This window comes from Anneissia japonica, unplaced genomic scaffold (genome assembly GCF_011630105.1).
Source record: "Anneissia japonica isolate Jap-2015-1 unplaced genomic scaffold, ASM1163010v1 scaffold288144_len532060_cov191, whole genome shotgun sequence".
NCBI lineage: Eukaryota > Metazoa > Echinodermata > Crinoidea > Comatulida > Comatulidae > Anneissia > Anneissia japonica.
Window position 1 is genome coordinate 366068 of NW_022734328.1, and position 25406 is coordinate 391473.

Below are 25406 nucleotides of genomic sequence, written 5' to 3' on the forward strand. Positions count from 1 at the left end.
ATTATTGTGTGGGGGGTGGGGGGTTTCAGAACGCTTAGACATTGTAGGCTGTGACTTTTTTTTAAACTAAACGAATTTTTCATTTAAACCTGTAAATGAGTGTATACCTCCAAAATTAAGTTAATCTATTTACTGTATTTTTTGTTCTTCGGCAATGCTTCTGAGAATTTGAAGTAGGCCTAAGTTGCGGTATGATTGTACCGTAGGAATTACACCCCATTGGTCAAAGGTGGTCAAAGGCTAGGCTATTCGTTGTCAGATACGACCGCTACATCTGCAGGATACAGTATATTGAAAGTAAGCAGGCAAAGTATTAAGTGCGGACTCTTTTGTAGTGTTAAGACACATTTAATTTCCATGTTCGGTTTCTTTGATGTCAGCACCTGAGTTGTTGGCAGCCAATTCGCCGATAAGAGGAAGGGGGTCAGGCTAATTAATAACAAGGCAAATGATTACACAGACCACAGTCTTCTTACAAGTTACATCTGATGACCGCGCGGCCGCAAAAGAAGAAACCGTTCGGATTTGACTGACCATATTCAGTGAAACAATTGGGTGATCTTCTTTAGAGCTTGTCCCTAAAGAGTAAGTCTTTCATCATTTCGAATGATCGGCGGTAACATCTGAGGACCCTCGTCACTCGTATAGCTCCGATTATTTCTCATTGACAAGAACGCTTAACACTTCAGATTCAGATACACTTCATGTCCCCAAAGCGGATGCAACAATCCTTTGTTGTTGTAACCTTATTGAAGCTAATCTTAGCCAATGTCAAAGACATTACTCGGTGCTTCTTCTCTCATCGAAGGCTGGGAATATCCAGAATTCAGACAAGACTTGGATGAATTGTCGGATTGAAATTGCTTATACTGTAAATACAGCTTCTAGATCTGACAAAGTTTTGAAAATCGATGCAAGTATTAATGTATTAATGAAAAACGAATCCAATGAACAGGCGTCTTTGGGACGTTTGTGACTATTATTGACGTGCCATAAAATTCAATTAGAAATTACTCCGTTTTATGCGGTGTCATTTCGCGATTCCTATGCGGTCGATACAGAAAAACCTCTGTTTGGTGATTACCTTCATACAGCTCATTTCGGTTAAAGACCTGTTGCTGTAGATTTTAAAGCTAGATTATTAAATCTGTTAACGATTACTTTTCAACATTAACTCTTTTTACGGTTGCTTCGAACCTTTAAAATGAAAGAACAACAACACGTATCTACTAGGAGTATTGTAGTGGGATGGGTAATGGAAGGGGGGGGGGAGGTGAATTTGAATTATGTACACGGAGATACTGTATTGCACATACCAATATTTTAAATACTGATAAAGGGAGAAAACCGTTATATGGATGCTTCATCTGTCAGGGACGGATTTAGCCCCCCCCCCCCCACACCTTGGAGGGTAAAAGAGAAAAAAAACAAGAAAAAAAGAAAGAAAAAGAAAAAAATGATAACCCAAAATGCTACAGAGGTTATTTTCGGCTGTCTAAAACACAAACATTTCGCGGGGGCATGCCCCCGGACCCCCTGGGATAGTGTTATCTCGAATAGCTCCACTTTCGGCCCCACTTCCGCCTCCCCCTCCCCTTTGGAGATTTCTGGATCCGCCCCTGTCTGTATACAATATAAATCGGTAATGACGCGTTGGAAAGAATTTTTATGAGAAATAGCCCTAATTTAGGCTGAATGAAAACTTCTTTAATGGTGTGTTCGATTAGAACAACAAGCCTGGCTCTAGAGGAAAAAAGAAACGTGTTTCAATGAAGAGAACTGCAAATAAGATACATGAATATAGGCTGAAACAACTGTGTATAGCCTAGTTGTCTTAGATAGGCCTATAGGCTTATATAAAAAATGAGCACTAATTTTCGTGTCAACCAATGTAGTAGCGATAATGATTACGTCATTATTCGTGTGCGTTATGATTTTTTTCTTTGTGAGGCTTATTTTGCAATAAATTGTAGCCACAAATAATGAAAACCAAAACGATATACAGTAATTTGATTGAAGTGTTATTCTTTTATGACTATTTAAATAAAGTTCGAATTATTGAAATATAATGGCGTCTTACTTTTATTTTGAGTCATCCAGATTTTTTTTAGGCCTATTTCACCAACATTTGGACGAAGCTATGTTGCCAAAAAGTGCATGAAAATTCTCAGTGTCTAGTGAAGACATTTTCCAAAGACTAATTTACCTTCATTGAAAAGTGTGAATTTGAAACAATTAAGATGTCATGAAGGCAGACGGGTGAATAACACAAATAGGATGTTGGTGAAAATCTAATCACCCGCGTGTCCGCTGGGTTGTGCACTAAAACCTCGGTGGTTTTTGTCGTGAACGCTTTTGGGTCTCGCATCCTACTGCAGAGCATACAGTACTCTATAGGCCTACTCGTCTGGTTCGTTTACTTCGATGCCAATTAAACTTGAGTTGATAAATACCACGAACTAGATCATTAGGCCTACATTAAAATTACGATCGAAAATTGTGTTATGAGTTGTCGTTGACTTGTTGTACAGTAAACCCTATGACGGTACATCCTGCTGTTACATCAATATCGTCTATTAAATAAGTGATGCAATCCGAAGTTTAGTTGATTATATTATTTTTTGTAAGAACTTGGGGTTGTCAGTCAGATTTCTGGTGATGGTTTCTGAAGTAGCTAGCTACCGGAACTCTACTGGGTGGGACATGCATTACACTTTTATTTTTTTTATAAGAAGACTGAGGCTGGAATTACTTAAAAAAATTAAGAACAAAGTAAAATATCAAATGAGATTTTTATATTAAAAAACTAGAAAAAACCCCAAAATTATATCTACCTTTTATGTGCAGTAGGTGTGACTATGTAATACCCTCTATAATGTGATTTGGGACCATTTTTACCTTGGCCTTTCAGGGGGGAAGGGAGATTTTTTCCAGGGCCAAATTTACATTCCCGTACAGTTTTTGCCTGCGTAATAATAATAATGTGTATTTAATGTGTAATTTTTTCTATGTTTGAAAAGTGTAACATAAGAAATCGGCCAAGAAATAAGAACACAGTACTGAGCCTGGGCAAAATGGTACTACTGGTTCTTATTTTTTTTTTAAAGTGTAATTTTTTAATTAACCCAAGTATTTTTAGAGCCGAAATATACGCGGACATTTTTATATTCGTTGATCGGTCTATATCTTTAGTTAAAGAAAATATTATTAATTCATTTAAATGTGTTCATTAACATTAAAGTAGTAATTATACTGTAAGTGTAAAGTTATTTTTTTGAATATGAACATGATTGTCCTAATAAAACGTAAATAAGGATTGTTCATTATGTGATACACATGGAGAAACAGTAGGCTATTTATGGAATTCTGCCTTCAAAGAGAATAATAATATGTACATATAATGTACATATATATATATGTTGGTGACTACGAAATTACAACGTATACGAAATATATTTAGCTTAGGTGAAAAAAACTATGACGAACAGGTATTGATCGTTCGCTACGCTTATGGATTTCAATAAATCACAGGTGGTGTCCTTGTAGCTCTCTGTCAATCGTCCTGTCATCCAATTACTTTAGCGCCCTCAAACGTGCTCTCTCATATTGAGGATCGGCGGCCTATCTGATGATTTGTTTACAAAAAAACGATGGCGGAAAATGACATAAATACCGACAACATTAGGGATTATCTAGCGAGACAGGGTGGGAAAGCAAGGAATTCAGACGTTGTATTACATTTTAAAGAATACCTTAATTACCCTGATCAAAAGAAAAAAGGTGAGCCATCGGTGGTTATTTTCGAGTTTGTTGTAGGCCCAAGTGAAGACGCACTTCCTGGTTCAACGGTGGAGTTTAGCACCCTGGCACATACAGATCTGTTTCGTATTGGCAGGCTAGGGCCTACCCTATCTTATGGACGGATAATGTATCGTGATCTAATGAGTAATGACGAGGAAAACGTCACTTTCCCATTTGCTGAAAAAAAAAACACCACAAAATATACTGTACTGTACTTTATTTTAGTAATGACTACTTGGAGTTTGGAGTAGACCTAGGCCTAGGCCTTACCTAGCTAGGCCTGTCTAGGGCTTAGTCTCAGGCCTATTAGGCCAGCTAGACTCTGTCAGTTCAGATTCTCAAAAAGAGATGGACAAAATATTTTCATCCAACAGGCCTATCAACTAACTAGGTTAAGCCTGTTCTAGAAGGCTATATAAATACCGTAAAACTTTGAATTGAAGCCCTGGGCTTCTTTTTTTTTTGCGAACTTTTGATGAGCTTCTTTTCATGATGGTCTTCTTTTCGAGGCTATTTCTGCAAAGTAAAGAGGGTGGGCTTCTTTTTAGAATGAATGCTTTAAATTTTTTGAATTTGTACTATAAAACAATAAATAAAGCCACTGTAACATTAATTTATATCATGAAGTGTATTTACATGGCATTATCACCTAAACTACTGTATAAACCAAGCTTGTTTTTAATTTATTTTGTTTTCTAACATTTATGTACAGTGTTTGTACTGTCATCATCATCAAAAAGAAGCCTACACTATCTTAAAAAGAAACCCATGAGCTTTTTTTCCAAGGTGGCTTAAAAAGAAGCCCATGAGCTTCTATTCAAGATGGGCTTCTTCTCGAGGCTACTTTTGCAAGTTTACTAAAAAGGGGGTCTACAATTCGAGATGGGCTTCATCTCGAGATTTAGCCCGCTGGGCTTTAATTCAAGGTTTTACGGTATACTTCCTAGGCCTAGGCCTCTCATTAATTATATTCTCTTCAATGTGGTGAAAAAATGTAATTGTGCACGGAATTATTCAACAGTGCTGAAATACAGTAAATATCAATGGTGTGTATAGGTAGTTGTTATGCATGTTTTATGCTTTAAAAAAATTGTATTTTTCATTTTTTAAGGGCATAAATTTGGGTCCTACACAGAAACAATCAAAGCAAATGAAACCATGTAAGATGACATGATGCAAAAATGTTTTATCACAAGAGAGTAGATGCTTTTAAAATACTATTAAATATAAATTATCCTTATAGCAATAACTGTCCTTATTCTGGTAAAAATTTAAGAAAACTGTTAAATGTTTTTTTGCCCACTTTCAGAAAGTAGTGCAATGAAATCACATAAACCTATCTGACATGGTATAGCCCTACACACACTGCTAAATACAGTAGGCGTACTCTAAAATAATAATTGTGGGAGGTTCAATGAGAGATTTTGTATCAAATGATTGTTGTAATTGAAAAATTACAAGAAATTTTATAGTATATTTTTATCTCAACAAAACTTCATAGTATGCGAAAGGTCATGGTTAATAGCATTCGTTGTCAACATCAATGCGTTAACAGATATGCAATGTTGACACAGTGATTTCTGAAACATAGTGGAAAAAATAAACAATATTGGTATAAAATCATTTCACTATAAAAGTTTGTTTTTATATTAAAAAACCAATACTATATGTACTTTCAATTGATAGAATTTTAAACATGATTTTGCAGGTGTGGTCCGTGTCGTGTTTATTTAATTAATACCATTAGTGCCACTGAACATTGTTTCTCACTGATTGTTGTCACTTTACAAATCCTTGTTGTTTGATTGATTGAATATGTTATTCTGGATGTTGAATTGTAGAATTTGTTCAATAAATGATTTAAATTTGTATAGTAGCATGTTTAGAAAATCTTTAAACATACTGAGTCAAGCAGATACAAATCATGATCAATCATTTTTCTCATTTAATTGTTCTATTTGGAGGTTATTTAATTGTTCTATTTGGAAGTTTTTAATTTTGCCTCATGATTATGACTTTTGAGCACTATATCCGCTGGAAAAGGCATGATACCAAAATATGTCTTGCCGTTATCTTAAGCGCAATTCAATTTAAATAAATTTAGAATAAATTCAGACACAGTGAATTAGATAATGATAAATCCTGTCGTTTTTGTTTAAATTCAACAGAATATTACAGACAAAAGTTCAAGGAATATATAAATTTAGTTGCAGTGAAGAAAGATGAAAATGTAAGTAGCAAAGTATTGAGTGATTATCATCAGCAGCATGTTATCATGGCTTACCAATCATCTGACATCATAAGAAACATTGGAATTTTACTAAGCATTCTGGATGTTGTCAATCAAAGCATTTACAAAAGTCAAGATACATTAATGTTTGATGCTATATCATGCTTCATGTAAATGACATTTTTTTTAATTTTATGATTTTTTTGTGCTTCAACATGCGATAAAAACATTTTTTACACTCGTTTTAAACATGTTAAATCAGAAATAAAAAGGTCTGATTCACTTTTGCATCAGAGAACTTTAAAATACTTCTCATACTGTATAATCATTGTAGAAGAATCCCTCCAGCAATTGTCTAAAGACTAATTTTCACTGTTTATCAGCTTTTTCCTCATCAAAATCCCGTTTTTAGCACTTCTGAAACCTGTTGATTGCAACATGCAAGCTTAGTTTTTTGTATCTGAAAAGAAAGGCACTATGAATGTAAATGTTAATGTCATTTGAATGTAATTGGTTGTTTATAAGTTCCTTGATAAAAGGCCAAATAAAATCTCATGTTTCATGTCCCCACTCTTGTGCTCATGGAACTTTTGCTATTGGCTATTTTTTTTTTCAAAACTGAAAAAAAGTTATTGATACAATGATTTAAATGAGAATTGTGTTGCTTCGCTCCACACACTCGCATAATCAGTGACTTGACTACTTGACTACTGTACCATACAATGTTTATTTTTTATTTCTGTTCATAAAAAAACAATGTACTGATCACAGGTGTTTTGCTTGTCAACAAAATAATAAACCCTCTCACCAGAAAACAATTTAAAATCATAAACGTGAAACTAACATTAAATTTAATTAATACAAAACATTTCACAATTAATATATCTCAGAAATAGAGGGGGTTCCTCCAAATATCTAATTTCAAACTACCTCTGATCATTATTCATGTCACAGTACCAAATACAGTAGTTATAAGGAAGCTCGGCCTATAAATTTTCATAGTTATATTATTTGCTAATTTTTTTTTTATTATGCTTGATATTTTATTTATTGTTTTAGTGCAAAATAGTAAATAAAAGAGATAGATGCCCATTATTTTTTATTGTTTATTATCTACAGGGTGTAAAATACCTTGTGTTAAAAAAGAAATTCAGAGAGCCAGTTGATTCAGAGTCATCACCACGCCAATGGCGAATCGGACATCCTCATGAATACGAACAAGGTACTCTTGAAAGGTCACCTAGTAGGTCAGAAGCGGAGAGAAGAAGCGCTGAGGAGAGATGTCGGCAACAGGCTAAACGTCTAGAGGAAGAGGACAAGAGGCATGCGGAAAAATTAAGACAGGCAGCGAAACAAGAAAGAGAAAGGCGGATGGAAGAAGAGAAAAAAGCTCAAGAAAAGAAGAAACAAGAACAGCAAAGAAGGAATGAAGAGGAGAGAATAAGGAATGAAAGAATACAGGAGGGTTTAAAACAGCAGGAGATAGAACGAATGCAGAGGGAAAAAGAACTCTTTGATAAGAAGTCTCAGGAAGAGTTTCAGAAAAATGTAATCGTGATTGTTGAACCATCAGGAGATGATGGTACCGATGAACCCGATGGTTACACAGGCCCATCAGAACAAAGAGATGTAGTATGTGTAAGTCCTAAACAAAAAATTTTAAAATCAAAATATTCACAGCTTTTGAGGTTAGGGCATGTAAAAATTGTTGATCATCCACTCCAAACCTAAAAATATATAATTTTGAATACCCATTTATCTGTTTTATTTTGTAATGTGTTTATTTTCTTTTAATGTGTTGGTATTTTTCCCCTGATTATGTTTTAGTCTAAAGAAGGTGAACGAATTATCGAAGAAAAAGCTCAAATTTCAAGTGTTACTGATCAGGTTCAAATGATTAATAAATCATTTGAATCTGAAAAAAGTCCAAGGTCTAGAAGGAAAGGAAATGCAGGTTCACAGGTAAGAAATTGATAGTGTCAATTGGAGTGAAGCTGAATAGCTCGGTGGTTACGGTTCAAAGCCTTCTAATCCCAGAGCTCTGGGGTGGATTGCTATAAGCGGTCTTTAGACGGTCTTAACGGTTAGCCGACTATAATCATGACGTCACTACTGGTCTATGATTATAGACCATTGATATACAGTACTGCGGTCTAACCAGTTAGCCGTCTTAAATTTTAAAGCCTTCTCGGAGGAGGCTTAAAATGGTCTTAAATCATTTTCATCATGGCGTTCTGCTGATTAATTCAATAGTGCAATGGCAAAACCTAGGCCTAGATCGTCAAAGTCGGAGAATCAAACAACGAATATTCCGCACGCTTCTCAGCGTCTGTGAAAGTAGGTCTACGTTTACTTACGTTCATTTCGATACAATATTTGCGTGCGTTGAGCACGCATGACGTCGCCCCCAATCCTATGTTGCCAGGGGGTGCTTGTTTGCATTTCAATACTCAAAGCAGTCTTAGGGAAGACTGTTTTATAGCAATGGTCTTAGAGGAATTACTTTAGTAAGACAGTCTAAGTGATAAAGCCGGCTTTATTCAAGCAGTTAAGACTACCAGTTAAGACCGTTTTATAGCAATCCGCCCCTGGGCTCCAACCGTGTAACAGCAAGTCTTCTTTCTCATGACCAAAACCAGCTCCACTCCCAAAGCCTCATATAGAGAGTATATGTATGAAGGATCATTCCAACTTGTAATTGACCGGTTTTTGTTACTGTCGGATGTAAAATATATAAACATTTAAATTTAAAAATATTAACCATTACCAGTGGCGGATCGTCAAGGCAAGCAAGGTATGTAGAGCATACCATGGCTAAAAGTAAAAAAAGTTATAAAAATTACCATGGCTAAAAGTAAAAAAATTATAAAAATATATAGTAGTACAGTTTCTCAGTTTTATTTAGCATTTCTTAGTCTCAGTCTTCTATACAAAACCTGAATTTTCAAGTGGATTGCTACAGTTCATTGGAGTAGCAAAGTTTTTCAATCTAGTATAAGTCACAGTCGGGCCTATCGCATCGTACTCTCAGCTGCTTAGAATTTCTGCACGGTGGGTTTTTAACATCGGCCAATCACATACTCAGTGAGTCAATGGGAGTCAGAGCATACCCTACAATGCTTAAATTTGCTATTGTGACAACCGTGTGGTGACGTCAGAATAGCAAATTTAACATTACAATGGAAGCGTTGCAGGTGGCTTCCAAGAGTACGTGCGCATGCTCTTCTCACAAATTGGGACCTCCACTTTCGATCGGGTATTCTATCTATAGACCTAATCTCAATGATTAAAGTTTAAATAAATTTGCATACATATGAGCAGTATAGAAGAAACTTTGAATTAGTATTATTATTTGAATTGAAATTTGTTAAAATACAGGAATACAAATTCTTTTTTAAGAGAAGATACTACAACCATGCCGGTTTTAAAAATAACATAAATTTGTATTTTGAACGCAATCAGATTCTGTATAGTAGTAGGCTCACAAATGTTTCCTATTAGCAGGCCCTAGCATCAGTAATGTATGGGTCTTGAGTGGAAGGGAGCTGATGGGGTTAGAAAGATGATTTTTTAGTTGTTAGATATATGTAGATAGTAGAAGTAAAACAGTTTCCTTTGTGTTGTTTTCCCCACAGAAACCTATTTCAGAAACAAGTAGAGGAAGTGATCCAACATTAAATGTAAGTAAACATGCTTTATATCATTACAATTTTATTTTGATTAAATATATTTAGACTTGTATCATAACCACCATATTTACATTGAATTGCACATCACCTTGGCTTCTGATGAGTCAAGCTATTAGGTTCAAGTCTTCATGTACTACTGTAACGTTTTACTAAATTTCATAAGACAAGTTTATTATTTTGTTACGATAGTTTATAATGTATTAAGTATTATTAAACTGTGTTATATTGGGGACACTTACTGTAAGTCTAGTTTAAATGAGTAGTTTCCAAAATGGATGACAATTTCTTTTCACTAATAATCTTCACCATAGTGGCAAAGGTCCCTATGGGGCCTGAGCCCTGAGTCAGTTGTTCTGTTTCTAGTTCTTTCAGTGCTATGCTACTACAGTATAACTCCTCATTTACGAATTCCCAATTTTACGAACGTAAAATCATGTCATTGTTGTCATAAATAAAGTTCTTATTACATGTACAAAACACACGTGTCAAGAATTAATTGTTAGGCTTGTGCTGGAGTTTATTCACTCGGTCTTAGACGGTGTGCTGTACACTATCAGCGATCTCTACTACAATACAAAACGCAGATAGTGCGCTTTGAATACACCGACATTTAACACGGTGATCATACTTCATGTCTGCAGCCGTGAGAAAAATCTGCCCAATGCGTAAGTTGTCGGCATATTGATATGTGCATGATTTATTCAGTGGAAAATGTTCGTAAACAAAGTTGGGAAGTGAATGCTATTCACTTTCAAATTTGTTTACGAACGCTGTCCACTGAATAAATCATGTGTGTCTTAGCCCTTACTCTTACGTAGTAGGAAAGACAAAATAATCGTAATTAACCACCTACCAAATTTATTTTAACCAATGATATTCAAATAAATTTCACACGAGAGATTACTGTGTAGCGTATAGGCCTACAGTCACGTTTAGGTTCTATTTATAATTTTAACTCAGATGATCATTGCAAGTTTAGAGAAAAGCATGGCACCTATCAAAACTCGAAAGGGAATATATTTGGATACAAAGATCAAGATTACTAACGTTAATCTACCATTTAATTATTTCCCCCATAAAATAAGACACTGACACCCACATTTTCTTTTTAACTTTATTATTCATGACAAATGTTAATGTAGGTGTAGAACAATCGTATTGCATACAAAAAAAAAAAGTCCACGTGCCATGTCTACAGCCAATCAGCGCTCTTCTTTTAAAAAGTTGTGAACCCCTGGTTTCCGGGTTATTCTGTACAAGTATTTACTTGACGCCACAAGCACATGGATCGAGTGAAAAACGTTACTCGCCCTGTTGCGACGCCCGCGGGGCTGTGATTCTTCTTAAGCTAGAAGATAAGTCATATATTATTGCCTGAAAAAGAGAGAATAAACATTTTTATACACATTAACAAGTATATATAGTACTGTACATTATTATGATTGTTATTTTGAATTTCTTTCGAGCGCAAGTTTGAGTTTTGGCTCCAATCCAAAAAAAATTTCAGTCCAGGCCAAGCCTAGCATATCAATAGAGTAAATACTTTGAAATTTCACACAACCCAGATTTTACATACGAATGATTCTTACGAACGCCTCTGGGGCCGTCCCGTACGTAAATGAGGGGTTCTATTGTATTATTTTTGTCATCCATAATTTTGATGATGTTTTAGAAGAGGATTGTCCACTGCACAATTTTGCATTTCCTGAACAAATGCACACACATACACTCACATCAATGTGTTATTCTTTTCCACTACCCACACACATTTTCGTTTAGCTTCGTATCTACTGAATCTTGCGTATGTGCTACATGAACATCTCATGTACAAGTATCTTTGATGTTAATACATTATTTGCATATTATTTGCAAATCGCTTGCTCGCATACAGTACAGGAAGCATTTACAATGCAAAACACAGAAGAATCATATGAACCCTTGACCACTCACGCATAACTAAAGTGCCTTGCCTCCGCTGTGTGCCAACTACACTTAAAACACACAAGCAATACGATGTAATCCTCGTCGAAGCATGTCGCCGACTTCTGCTATTTAGTTTGAACACTGATGTTTTACAAGTACTTTGACATCATCTACGATCATATTCAACGTCAGTCATTATTGTCTCTGGTCAGTGTAAAGCAGGCTCACATGATGCAGACCCTTTTTTTCCAGAGGTTAATTCAAAACCTGACTTCATCCTAATTCGAAATGACATTTCATATTTATTTTAGCTAATGATGGACGCACAATTTAATTTCTTAAGATGTTATTCTAATATGAAATGTCTGCTGATTGGACCTGTAGCCCTTGGACAAATCAACGATAATTGACCGCCTCAAAGATAATGTCCAAGAGTATTTTTGCCTTCCTTTTTCGTGCTAAAAAAATTGAAAATTTAGTTAATTAGTGATAGATGTTGTTTTTTTTTCTGGCAACAAATTTGTATTGATCCCATGGCTTGGGTTATCTTGTTTCTTGCCATGACTAACAAAGTGTAACACATGATAAAGAAAGAAGGTGAACATAAAATGAAATTAATGTTGACATCATCTCTCCCTCCCATGTTAATATGTTTTATACACAGTTGAAAAATAACATGTGCATTAAAATGAAAATAAACATTAACAAGAATTAAATTAAATCATTTTCTATGCCGTATACATAAAAAATACATTTTTTCTTGTCATATAGGCCTGTAAATATATATCATAATGACAGGGGCTTAATCCCACCCCAAAACTTGTATACAAAATGCTAACTCAGGTTTAAGAAAACTCCCCAACTTTGGTTCTATGATTTTTGCAACTCAAATAGGTACAATAGCCAATAGTCTAAAAACCAAATATGAAATAAATTGGTTCAGAATTTAATAAATTGGAAGTATTTTTAATAAGGAACAGCTCAACACATGCTCAAACAATAAAGACATGTCTGTTCTGTTATTATAGTCTATTAGGGGCCAAATGATATTAATTGAATATTGAAGATACTTGTTTCTGACAATAGACAATTAGATAGGGCATAACTCATGATTTAAGCAGTTCAGAAATTGGGATTGGGATTTCAGCCTGTTAAAATTGTATAGTAATTTTATGCAATTATATTCTCTATGTATGGAGGAAAAAAGGGTATTTTTGGTGTGGATGACACTGTGTAGGAGTGTGTGGTGCACCGTGTAAGGTGTTGGATTTCTGATTGTCAGATTGGAGTTTGAGACCGACACTTATCGCATTGCTTGTGCCCCTGGGTAAGGCACTTTACTTACGTTTGCCTCTCTCCACCCAGGAGTGTAATTGGGTACCTGGTAGGATGGTATGACATTGAATGTATGGGTCGTGCGCGTTCCAAGCAGCAATGACCAGGGATACTCCCCAGGGAGCAGAGAAAGTTGCACAATATGTGGATCTGCCAATTCAGTATATCCAGTGGCCAGGGAAATAATGAAGCCAGCACCTTTTATAATCGCTTATAAAATCTGCAAATTGTGAAAGGCGCTATATAAATTATGGTTCTATAAAATAAAAAAATAACCCACTAAGTTTCCAGGTTCCGTCTGGGCAGTGCACCAGAGGACAATCCTGTACTCTTTTTTGAAGAATTACCGCATTCTTTAACATGCACACTGGCCATACAGGACCGAAGTATTTAACATCTCTTCCAAAGAGAGTGCGTTATTGAAACTTCTATTGTATTCAACTATAGCTGAATCAGAAAGAGTTCAGTGGATGGAATTGAACCAGTGGCCAAAGATCTCCATGGTTTAGTGAAGAACCGGTCAGTTGTTTTATAATGTTTTTTAAATAGTGTGAAATTGTTATAGAAAGAGCCCGTTCTTCTTAAACAATCACTGTCTCGGTAAAGGCTTAGGGCTTACAGTATAACCATGATGCATGCATTTTTCACCTACTTTAATTAACCCAACTTAATGACAGTAAGGTTAAAGTATGGTTAAACAAGAAAAAAATGTTTCTCCTCCCATTTCTTAGAACAATAGGTTTAACTTGTGGTTACAATGTACTTAGCTTCAAATCCAAGGAAATCTGGGATTAGGTCACAATTTAATTCAGCTCTCTTCCTACATCTAAATCTAGTTTTATGCTATATTGCATTTATAATACAAAAGACTTCATGCACTTCCATTATACTGTATTGCTCTGATCTGGGATTTATCGATCTCAGCTTAGAAAATACCTTAAATTAAAACTAATTTACAGTAAGCTTATTGATCAACCTTTCTTAGCCTGTTTTATAGTAGCTCTGAGAAAATGTCAGACACTTGTATAAAAGCAATGTTAAGCCTAAAATTGGTAAAACAAAACGCTGGGCAGAGCTTTTTAATACTAGTTCTTATATAAAAAAAACTGCTACAATTGTTTACAAGTCGCACACACGTACATGTTATGTCATCATGCTACGTAATATTTAGCAACTTTCGTTCATACATTTAAGAAGAAACTTAAAACACACCTTTTTTAAGTTTATCTTTTTACAATTTTTGTAGTATTTGTGTTTTGTTTTTTGTTCCTTAAAGTCGCAACTCCCTTACTTGAGCAGGCGTTGCCACCTTAGCAGTGCAGGGTAGTAGAGCCAAGGCTTATCCAAGGTGGAAGCTTCCGGAGCAAAGCATACTGTCGCCGGAGTACCTGCGTGTACGTGGTAGTGGTGGTGACGCCGTCTCAACAACAGGAGTGCGCATTTTTCATGCTGCTACTTGGTTGAAGCATTATCTTTCATAAAAAGTATCCAAAATTATTTCAATTCAATTCACTTTATTGCTTCATAAGCCATCGAGGGCTACTATCCGCTTAAACTATACATATATAGGCCTACACATAAATACATTGAAAAGAAAAACATATAAAATAAAGCACATGCAACTACTTCATAGAAAGGGCATTCCAGATGGAACCAATGTTTAATTCATCAGGGTCACGATTAAGAGATGAAAGAAGACGTAGAGAAAATGAAGGAAAGATTTATGAAAACGATCGGTTTTAGAAGAAACGTTTAAAAATCTGAGGTGATGAGAATTCCTAAGAGCAATGGAAGATTGGCGGTGTGAAGGAAGAAAAGAATAAAGGGAATGGTCAGGAGTCTTAAAAAAATTAAATTCTCTTTTCAAATGTAAAAATGTTATAATCAGCAAAAATATTAACACACGAAGAGTAAGTAGCATCATCAAATAAGAGCTTAGCAAAAATAAGTTTGACGCGTTTAAATAAGGCAAGTTCACATAATCTTGTTTTACTTCAATCATTTTTAGGCCTAATTTGATAAATCCACTCAACTGGTCATTGAATAAAGAATTTATTCAGGGACTTACTGTACAGTACTGTAGGTTCAAATCATGGTAAAAAGCAGAATTTTTCTTATAACTTAAAATAGCTTCACTTTTCATAAGACTTGCTATATATTTAGCATCCAGATCCTGGGGAGTAAACATTAGTTTGGTACTAAACAGGTTCTGTAGCATAATAAAGAATTAAATAAGTTATATTTTGAGCATTTATTTTACCCTGGTAATTGGAGGAATCCAGGGTTCTACAGTATGTTGAAATCCTGGAGAAAAAAAACAGGATTTTTTTCTTCATAACTTAAAATAGCATCACCTCCTAAATTTTATATTGCAAGACTCGCTATATATTTACATGGGTCCTGTTGTTTAAACAGTAGTTTGGTACTAAACAGGTTTTGTAGCATAATTAAGAATTAATTAAGTTTTTTAGCACTTATGTTATCACCGGTAATTGGAAGGAGTCCTGGGTCCTACAGTCCTGTTCAAATCCTGGTTCCAAAAAAAAAAAAAAAACAGCACTTTGTCGCATGACTTAAAATAGCTCTATTTCCTAAACTTTTCATTTATAAGACTTGCTATATATTTAGCATCCAGATCCTATGGGTTAAACAGCAGTTTGCTACTAAACATGTATAAAGCTTAAATTAAGAAATGAACAAGTTATATTTTAAGTACTTATGTTATACAGTAACCGGAAATTGGAGGAATCAAGAGCACAAATCTATTTTTTTTCTCATGACTTAAAATTGTCCCCAACTTCCTTATGAGACTTAATATTTAGCATCCTAGACCAAACAGTTAGTTTGATACTCAACAGGTTCTGTAGAATGAGCTGAGTGTTTGCCTAAGGCGAAACTTATTTAATACCTTGTTTTGCAAACTTTTTTTTTTAAAAGATTGTTAAAGGAGGGTGGAAAAAAAAAATTTATTTTCTATTTAGCAAATAGTTTTGCCAAAAACATCCAGACGGAGGAGAAAATAAAAATAAAGTTTTATTTGTGCATGTAAACAGTGTAGTATGGGGTGGTTAAATGCTTTAAATTTATATAATAGGAAGAAATATACATGTTTTTTTTTAGATTTGCAAAGCAGCACAATAAAAAATAAAGAAAAACTTTTGTTTTTTTGTGAAATTTCCATTTTTTTTTGTGGTGGCAGGTACACTAATTAGCCAAAAATAAAATTTATTTTTATTTGAAATCACAATTATTGGTGGGCAGTGGGTTTTCTAAACAGGGTATAAAAATTCTTGCCCTAGGGGTAATGTTCCTGCTTCCTATGCTAAAGACCCCGCTTGAAATCCAGCAACGTCAGATTTCAATTTGAGTCGATCGCTTGACTCCTTCAATAAACCTATCATAAGAGTTAGGTGAGACAGAGGATACTGTACTGGTAGTACTGGTGCTGCAGATCACCAGAGGCCAATTTCAGAATAATGACAATAATGACAAAAATCAAATCAAAATAAAAATTTAAAAATCAAAATAAAAAATGATTAAATTTGGGTAAGTTGAATCAGCCTACTCGGTATCAGCTATACAAGTAGATCAATGGCTAATGCCTATATGCTCTCGGGGTTGGTTGGGGAAAGCAAAGTTGAAAATGTAGTAATTTATGGGCTACAGACACATACAGTAAGTAGGAATAGACCTTACTTGTTGATTCTTCTAGCCTATGGTGGTCTTTCTGAAGCTTAGGGAGTGCTGTAAGCCTACTCTACTGTACAAGTGGTGTTTTATGCTTTTTGGATGTGAACAGTTTGAAACCGATTTTGGAGTTATTTTATGGCTTAAGAAATGATGGAGTTTGCAGAACCAACTTTTAATTTAATAATTTGTTTAAATATTTTCTGGTGCTCAATTAATTAAATCTATGATTATGATGATATGGTGATTTTAAATCCACATGCTGCTAATTCTTTCTTTTCATCCCATTCCCTAACAAAGGGGGCCTAGTAACAATACAATTACTATAAAGTGTTGGTTTGTTTGTGGAAGCTAAACAGTTTTTGTTCTGTTCCATCAACTCACCTTTTATACTTTGCGATAAAAAATTAAAATGAAAAATGTAGTATAGTGAGTTGTCGTCTTGAAACAAAAGGGCTAGCAAAAAGGCTGTTAGCAAAGCCATTAATGTTACTACCACTGAGATCAGGAAAGCCTGCAAGCGTTTTATTTTTTATCCCCTACTTTGACTGGTTGGCTAGGCAATTTCTTAGCCATGAGGTTTTTGAATTACTTGTTTTAACACCTTTCTGAATTTCTAACCCACTTATATTTACGAAGCATAATGTATGGATGGCTATTTGTTTCATAGAGAAGACATCACTGGTGGGTGGGTGGTGCTGGGGGGCACTTCATGTAAGGCTCAGCAACGATGCTTATCTACTGATAAGTTTATGCAGGAGAACCAGAAGATAACATCTGGTAAACTGAAGAAATTGAACTTTAACAATCTGCACAACTACACATACACAATATATGATTGTCTGGTCGTATTTATTTCCTATTTAACATGGTCCTACTCTAAACCCCAAAAAGTTTAAATGAAAAATAAAGAAATTGCCCTTTGTCATTCAACTTTTAGTCTTCATATATAGTAGGGTCTGTAGTCTCATTATTTAGGTTAATTTGTGCGAGTTCAAAGTTTTACTTTGTGTTACTGTAGTGTCAGTCTGTTACCATACCACTTATCTACCCGTACAGACATGATGACATTTGGCTGAGTAATTCAGAAGGTATTTCTACTTAGAAGTGGCTCCAAACCCCAAAATTGCTGTTTTTTGCAGAGGCGGCAATCTTTAACTCATTATTGAAAAAAAAAAAACACACATTGTAGAGAACTAATGTGGGAACATATTGAATTAAAAAATACACATAAGTTCTCTTAAAAATTAAACCCCTAAGGTGGAAATAAAAATCCCTTTGACATTTTTTAGCCTTTTTTACCTTTGACCTGAATTCATCTTTAGTCAGCAATCTGCCTCTAAGTTAGTACAAAGTAATACATTGTTGTCAAAACCAACCCTTTTGATCTGTCTTTTGTTAAGTTATGAATGTCTAGAAAATGTTGAACAACCACATTGTAACTTGTTTTGCTTTGATAAGTTCATCTTTCGTAAAAAGGATCTGTATGCCCCTGATCAATACCCCTGATTTTTTGAGAGACTCCAGTGAAGATTAAGGGCTTATCCCCATTGCCAGATAATAGTATTTCTAGCTATAACTCCGTTAAAGATTGACAAATTCGATGATTGCTAACCTGTAGGTCTCAAAAGCCTGAAAAGTAAAGAGATTACAATCTTATATAGGATACTCTTTTATTTCCCCTTACAAATGTTCATCTCAGAATTGGTCTATTCAGCTGGTTTAATTTGTGTTAATAAAGGAATTGTAAAAATAAAAAGCTCTTTGAAGACTAAACCCAGGTATTTGACAACAGCAAGGATTTAATGTTAGAAATCTGACTTGATTGCGGCATATAATACCTTAAGTTGCATTGTTTAGTAAAGCAAATCCATCTTTATAGCTAAGCTTGTTTAGCAACAAACTTTGTAATCATTACCACTAAATTCTTTATCTTCTTATGGTACCTATTAAAAGGTGAATAGTGGAGAATAACTGTCTTTAGATTACTGTATAGCCAACCTTGTTTAGCAGGAAAATCTTAATACTTCATTAATTCGGATTTGTTGAATCTATGTGAATTGTAGAGAATAACTGTAAGTGAACTAGTTTTTATTAATGGAAGGATTTGTTAACAAGCTTCAGGACATCTAGTTAATGTTCAGTATTTTCTTTTGATAGTCAAATAATTTTTGGTAGCCACTTTCTAACTTTGTGTCCCTGAATTTCAATGTGCAACAAAAAGTCTTTAAAATACAAACAAATTTTCAGATGATATTTTCATGAATATTATTTTATGAATGTTTTTAAGTTAATTAAAAGGCTTTGGATTTAATTATTAAAAAGATGTTTAGGGCAAAAATCAAAAGCTGCTAACACTGCGCTTGACAGAATAGAACAAAAAAGTTACCTACTGGCCCCAAAATAATTTTTTTTTTAAATAAACCAAGTTTGTGATTATGCTCTATGTTTGTGTGGAAGGACTGCAGCATTGTTAAGAAGTGGGTGAGGTTTTGCCAAATTGTTTGTTGAGGTTGTTGGCAGCCTATTTGATAATGTTAGCATTTAATAGTGTACAGTACTTTCATTTTGCAGTAGGCCTATTACCGTCATTTGTATTTTTTTTTTTATAAGGAAGTGCAGCTGTTAACATCTGTCCCCCTCTTTGCACACCCTATCCTTGAAAAATCCACACAAAATCATCTTGATTTTACATATTAATTATCAGGGTTTAAGTTGGCATGCCACTGGTATAGGTACGGTAAGCAAAAAACAGCAATAAATGAAAAAAGGTACTTGAAAGTCTCATTATTAGGACTCATTTCACAAACATCAAAACCAAATCATTCATATTTTTAATCTGAAATCATAACTCATCCCTGCAATCTTCTTGATTTCTTTGTTAATACTTTTTCCATCTCATTATAATTTATGGTTTTTTGTTCACCTGCTGTACATATTTCTACTAATCTTTCTAAGATACTATCTGTATTTATACTGTGTGACAATAAAGCTTTGTTGACATAGTCTATCAATCATGTTGTAAGGAATAATGTACTGTTCAATTGAAGCTGTTATAAGGATAATCAATCCAGCTATTCTGATGTGATTGATTAGTCACATTTAATTTCAAACTATTTGATAAAAATCATACGATAAAAATCTACACTAGAAGTACAAGAGCACTTGTCAGAAGACCCTTAATTTTACTATAAAGATCCTTAATTTGTAGAGTCTCAACACTACTTTTTAAACAAGACACAAAATAGTATATCTTGCCAATCAGATATGCTGGCACATTCAAAAGTTAGACTTTTTTCTTTTCTGATTCTTTGAAGTTGTTATGTTTTTCTCTGAAATGCTTTACCAGCATAATTGCTTTTCTAACTGTGTAAATTAACACATCAAATTTAAATACTGGTATAAAGATCAGTATTAGCTTCTAACAAAGTTTTTAACCCATTGCTAGACTGCTTTCTGTCTCTAAATCGGCAATGTAAACAGGAATCAATGTATGATGTAGTTGTTTACAGGCATGTTAAAAAATCCTAAATTAAGTTGTAGCAAGACCCTCACAGTAGTCCAAGGCAACTTGGTTGTTGGCCTATACACTTAAAGAGGGCAGCAGAACGTTTTTGATTAAAATCGCGAGGTGAGCAATTTTGTCATTCTTTTATCTGCTGTGTTCACCAATCATTCCACAGCCAATTAAATAAAATATTGCTTAATTAGTCAACTCTACATAAAAGATACAAGATTCTTTTAAGTGTCATTTTATAGCGAAATTTCTTTTGAAGTGACTAATACTAAAATAAAGGTTAAACTTTTATGAAACATCATAAATATGTGGTACAGGTAGCTAAAATATTGGGTTTTTTTTAGTTAAAATTTTTATTTAGTTTTTTAAAATGGGCATGAAATGAATTTCAGAATTCATAGATATTTACCAAGTTTGTTTGAAGATATAAATCGAATATTTTTGTGTTGTTTGCACCTTTTCCAGTGCCATGCTTGCTTTAAATTTATTTGATTTTAAATGAAAGATATACGTACCAGTAATATTTTTATCAAACTGTTAACTATTGTTTAAAATCAGAATTAGGATTGTCATTGTGATGTAAATGATACATATTTCTATATGGTCATCTCTATTGTAGTTCCTTTGGTATGAAGCCCACTTCCTACTGTACTTTACTGCATGTCTGATTTCACATACCAACATTTTCCTGAGCAAAAAGCCCAGAGTTAAGATTTGAATATCTTGCTCTACTGAGTTTTACATAATACTGTACCATTTTTTTAATGAGACTACACTATGGGAAATGTCAGTTTGTGTTTTTTGTTTTTTTTTGTGGGAAGTTTATTCCCCAGGTATACTATAGGCCTACTGTTTTCCCATTACTCTATTATGTTCAAGGGGGAGAGGGAGGGAAGGTCGGCAGGCTTATATCAGAGGAACTGTATTGTATTTCTTTATTATGATTTAATAATTCATTTTGTTCTCATTTCATTCATTTCACAGAAAGATACATTGTCTTCGTCAGGATCACAGGCATCTCTTAAGTCAACCATTGTAAGAAATATGATAGTTATTATGTAATTACTATATGTATTATTATTATTTTTTTTATTATTATTATTGTTATTATTATTATTAACTTTATTATTGTTATATTTATGTTGTTATTGTTATTATATTATATTTATTCATTTATATCATTTATAATAATATGATCATCATCATAAAGCTATATTTTATTATTATTGTTTTAATTACTGTTTACTTGTGAAATATAGTTATTATTGTTATTGAATATTATAAACCAAGTATTTTTTAGACGTAGAACTCATGATAATAATAAACTCCGTTTTGGAATTGCATAAGTTTCAAAAAATAAATTAATGTCATTTTATTTAGTATGATTTCTTTATAAGATCAGAAATTATGATAATTGATATAGTAATATGTCTAGTCTCATAGTCTGAATTATTATTAAATTGCAATTTAATTTTTAAATAATTTTAAGGTCTTTATCACGACAGTATAGACCAACTAATGGTGTTTGATTCAGTTACCGGGTGTCATAATGTAAAGCACATACAATATGCACTATGTAAAATGTCACATTATTATTTTTATGATTACACACTGTACTGAGCATTATATTAAATGTTTGTTCAGCCATGTGGACCATTGATAAATTCTGCTATTTTACAGTAATATGTTTCATTTTTAATTAATTTAAAAATAGAAAATTATATGACTGTTAGTTTGAATGATTATTTTTAATGTTTTATTTTGATTTGACTTTTTTAGTCTGGGCAAGAACGGTTATGGATTTTGTATTCAGCTCAAAATGATCTTGCCAACCTAAGTTTATTGCTGAGTGAAAACAAGGACTTGGCCTATTCAAAGGTATAGTTTGTTCACCTTTTGTTAAAATGTAACTTTTAAATATTGCCCTAAATTTAAATCTACATGCTTAATTAATAAACTATCTTTAAAATCACACTTGTCAAATTGGCTTAAATACGCACTTTATTATTCAGCTAAAAATCTGAACAATAAACTTAAATATTTTGGATGGCTTGCTTTGGAAAATTTATTTATTACCATTCAGGCTTCAGTCAAAAATAGAAATGAGAAAATATATTACTTGCCAATTTGCCTAACTGTAAATCAAAATAAGGATTGTTTGTGTAATGAAGTTTTTCATGTTTCATTCAAACACATTTCATATGTTGTAGGAAAAAAAATATATACTGTATATATAACTGGAAGTTCTGACCGCTGTACTGTACTTACTGTATACCATTAAATGAATTATGCAGTGAAGTAGGGCTTGGTTTTGAACTCTCTGTCTAGCTTAGTTTATAGAGAATTATAGTCCAATAGATGATTTTAGTCATGTATGACTTATTGTATATTGTTAGATGAAAATTTAATACAAATCTCACACTGAGATGGAAAGTTTACGAGATGTTATGTGGATGTTTTGTTTTTACATGGATGTTCATTCACATGCCCGTATCAACACTTTTTTTCGTCTTACATTTTGCTAGATTTTTGTATGTCTGAATCTTGAATACTGAATCAAGAAATCAGTTATTGTACAACATAAAAGAAGGAAATGCATTCAAAAACTGGCAAACATTTAAAATCAATGAGTATTGAAATATATTAAATTATTATAAACAATTTAAGAATATTAATGTGTGCAAGAGAAATCAAATTTATATACAAAATACATATAAAATTTGCAATATGGTATGAAGTAAGACATTATAGCTATAGTTATATTTGACTCAACTGGTAAGCATTTATAATCACAGCACTGAATATTAAAATATATTATTTTATAAACAATGAAAAATTGAAATACTGTATATTAATATGTACAAGAGAAATCAAATTTATACAAAATTCATATAAAAGAAACAATACATTAAAAAGTAAAACATTTTATAAATCATTACATTAATTTTTCATCTTTTACTCCACCTGCTACAAGAAAAACCTGGTGAAATTCATAATTTAAATTTATCTGTTAATTCTTTTAATATTAAACTTTTAAATTAATTCAATAACTATTTCTTTAAATTTGTTATAGTTGGTCGCTTTCTTGTAGATGTTGCTGTTGGGGAGTAACTGTTCTGTTTGTATCTGTACTGTATTGAGTTGATCAACTTGCATGTCTAGCACCTGTTTGGTCTTTCCTTGCCTTGTTTTTATTGTTTTGCAACAATTTTTATTGTTTTGTAATGATGTATTTGGCAGAAATTATACCCATTAAATATGATGTTTCCTTGAAACAACATGTAAAAATATCTTTATTAATAACAAAATTTTTGACCTTTCTTTAGTTAAATTAAAATAAATGGAAATCATTGGATATGATTTCCAGAAATTCATCTTAACTTTTAAATTTGTTATCAATTTAGGATGCAAAATTAGCATAGATTAGAAGATGACATGCATTTGGATGCTTTGAGAAGAATATTGTCAACTGTACTACAGATTTTTTTGTTACATACTGATCTTGTCTCAAACTTTGGCAGTTATAAGTAGGCCTACAAGCATTGAATTTGTTGAAGTGTTTGTTATGGATAACTTTGCCAAACATTACTTTTCAAATGAACTTGGGGTTTCATTCTATGACAAAGACCATCTACGCACTCAAAATATATCTCACTCAATCCCACATGCATTCCCTTTTGTGGCCGCCTTGTCACTTGGAATTTATTTAACAATATTTTCATGTCAGGGAGAGAGCCTCCCATTGATAGGGTCCTTTGACTCGAAATGCCTGGATGCTTTGTTTCGTTGATAAACTATTTTAAGTTGGATGTCTTTTATGAGTAAGACCTATGTAAATGCGTGTGATTTGTACAAGCCTCACAAATGCTTGCCTCATAAATCAAATGCATTCTAAGGATTTCCTCAAGAGAGATATGCCCAGACCAGGAAATTGAGCCTAGCTCAAACCATACATAAAAAGCATACCATAAAAAATCAATTTCTACCACTGGTTGACAACTGTTTTTATTTTGGCCTAAGTACTTCATTGCCAATTGGTTTCTTATTGTTATTCATTACAAATATACAAGTTAGATATAATTCAAACAGATACACATGTAAATTTACAAAAAGTGACAGCGGTTTAATTTACATTCTATAAGGAGCTAACCAGGTGGAATTTTAACCAGTCGTTATGAGATTTAAATTTAATGATATAATTTACAAAGGTTTTCATCCTTTTTATGCACAAATAATTTATGAATTGTTAGTATTTTTTAAGAAGTTGAATTTCAATTTGTTTTGGTCATATTTTTTTTGGTGTGATTAAAATAGATAGAAGCCAAAGCAAAAACTGTAATGAATTATTATATTACTCTGTGTTTTTCTTTAGGCTTACCAGTATTCATAATAATATAGCCTAATTTATTTTTATAAAAATTAAGATTTATTTTCACAAATTAATCTTATAATAATTATCACTGCATCAGTGCTTATAATTTGTAATCTATTTAATTGATGTTTTCCTTTTCATATTTCTGATGAATCCCAGGACTTTATAAATGTGAGTATTTCCTTCTGTTTATTTATTCATTTAGATTAATAAGTCCTTTTATCCCATCATATCTTCCTGTAATTAATTTCCTTTCCAATTTGCCTGTCTTTTACAAATAAATACCCTTCTTGGCATGATTAAATTTAGATATTATAAATTATGGCTCTCAAAAAGGATACGTCTGACACTGTCATTCCACACGTGACAAAAAAAAAATCAACTTTCATTTTGTTTGCAAGGAACTTAAAATTTTGCCAATAAAATCCACTTTTCCAAGTTCCTCAACACTTTCATTTGTTAGTATTCTGATAGTTACTACATATCCGGGAAAATGTTCTACAGGAAAAGTCTCTCCAGTTATCGTTTGCAAGTTCTGGATATAATTTTTAGAATAAAGTTCAGGACTGTTTTATGTCTTGTGATCTGTAAACTACTCTCGTCAAAAATTACCGAAACTTAAGTTTGTCACCACGAGCGACAAGGTTTGGTGTGGAGTATGACAGATTAAATGAGTCTGATGGAGATCCCTACGGCAATTTGTTACGGCACATCACACATTGTCAGTCGTGTGAAATCTTTAAATTTCCTTTGATCTTTCTTGACCATCCTTTTTAATCAAATCTAAAATGAGCCGATGCTGGTGTGTGCGTCCATGCATGCATTTTCTTGTAAGCAAACATTGAAGGTTCT

General features: G+C 33.2%; 1 protein-coding gene across 1 annotated transcript; it reads left to right on the forward strand.

Moving 5' to 3' along the window:
- Positions 1-3606: 3606 nt before the first annotated feature.
- Positions 3607-24779, forward strand: LOC117116366 (golgin subfamily A member 6-like protein 22). The gene is made up of 8 exons (XM_033260390.1): positions 3607-3780; positions 5970-6031; positions 7151-7669; positions 7859-7993; positions 9667-9711; positions 21167-21217; positions 21962-22060; positions 24714-24779. Exons 1-8 carry the CDS (start codon positions 3651-3653, stop codon positions 24762-24764), a joined length of 1092 nt encoding a protein of 363 aa, XP_033116281.1. The 5' UTR covers positions 3607-3650; the 3' UTR covers positions 24765-24779.
- Positions 24780-25406: the final 627 nt, after the last annotated feature.

Excerpts from the sequence above, each read along its gene's own strand:
- LOC117116366 (XM_033260390.1), top strand. The coding sequence starts at position 3,651 with ATGGCGGAAAATGACATAAATACCGACAACATTAGGGATTATCTAGCG. Across the intron at positions 6,032-7,150 it reads CAGTGAAGAAAGATGAAAAT|GGTGTAAAATACCTTGTGTT; the intron begins GTAAGTAGCAAA and ends TATTATCTACAG. Across the intron at positions 9,712-21,166 it reads GAAGTGATCCAACATTAAAT|AAAGATACATTGTCTTCGTC; the intron begins GTAAGTAAACAT and ends TTCATTTCACAG.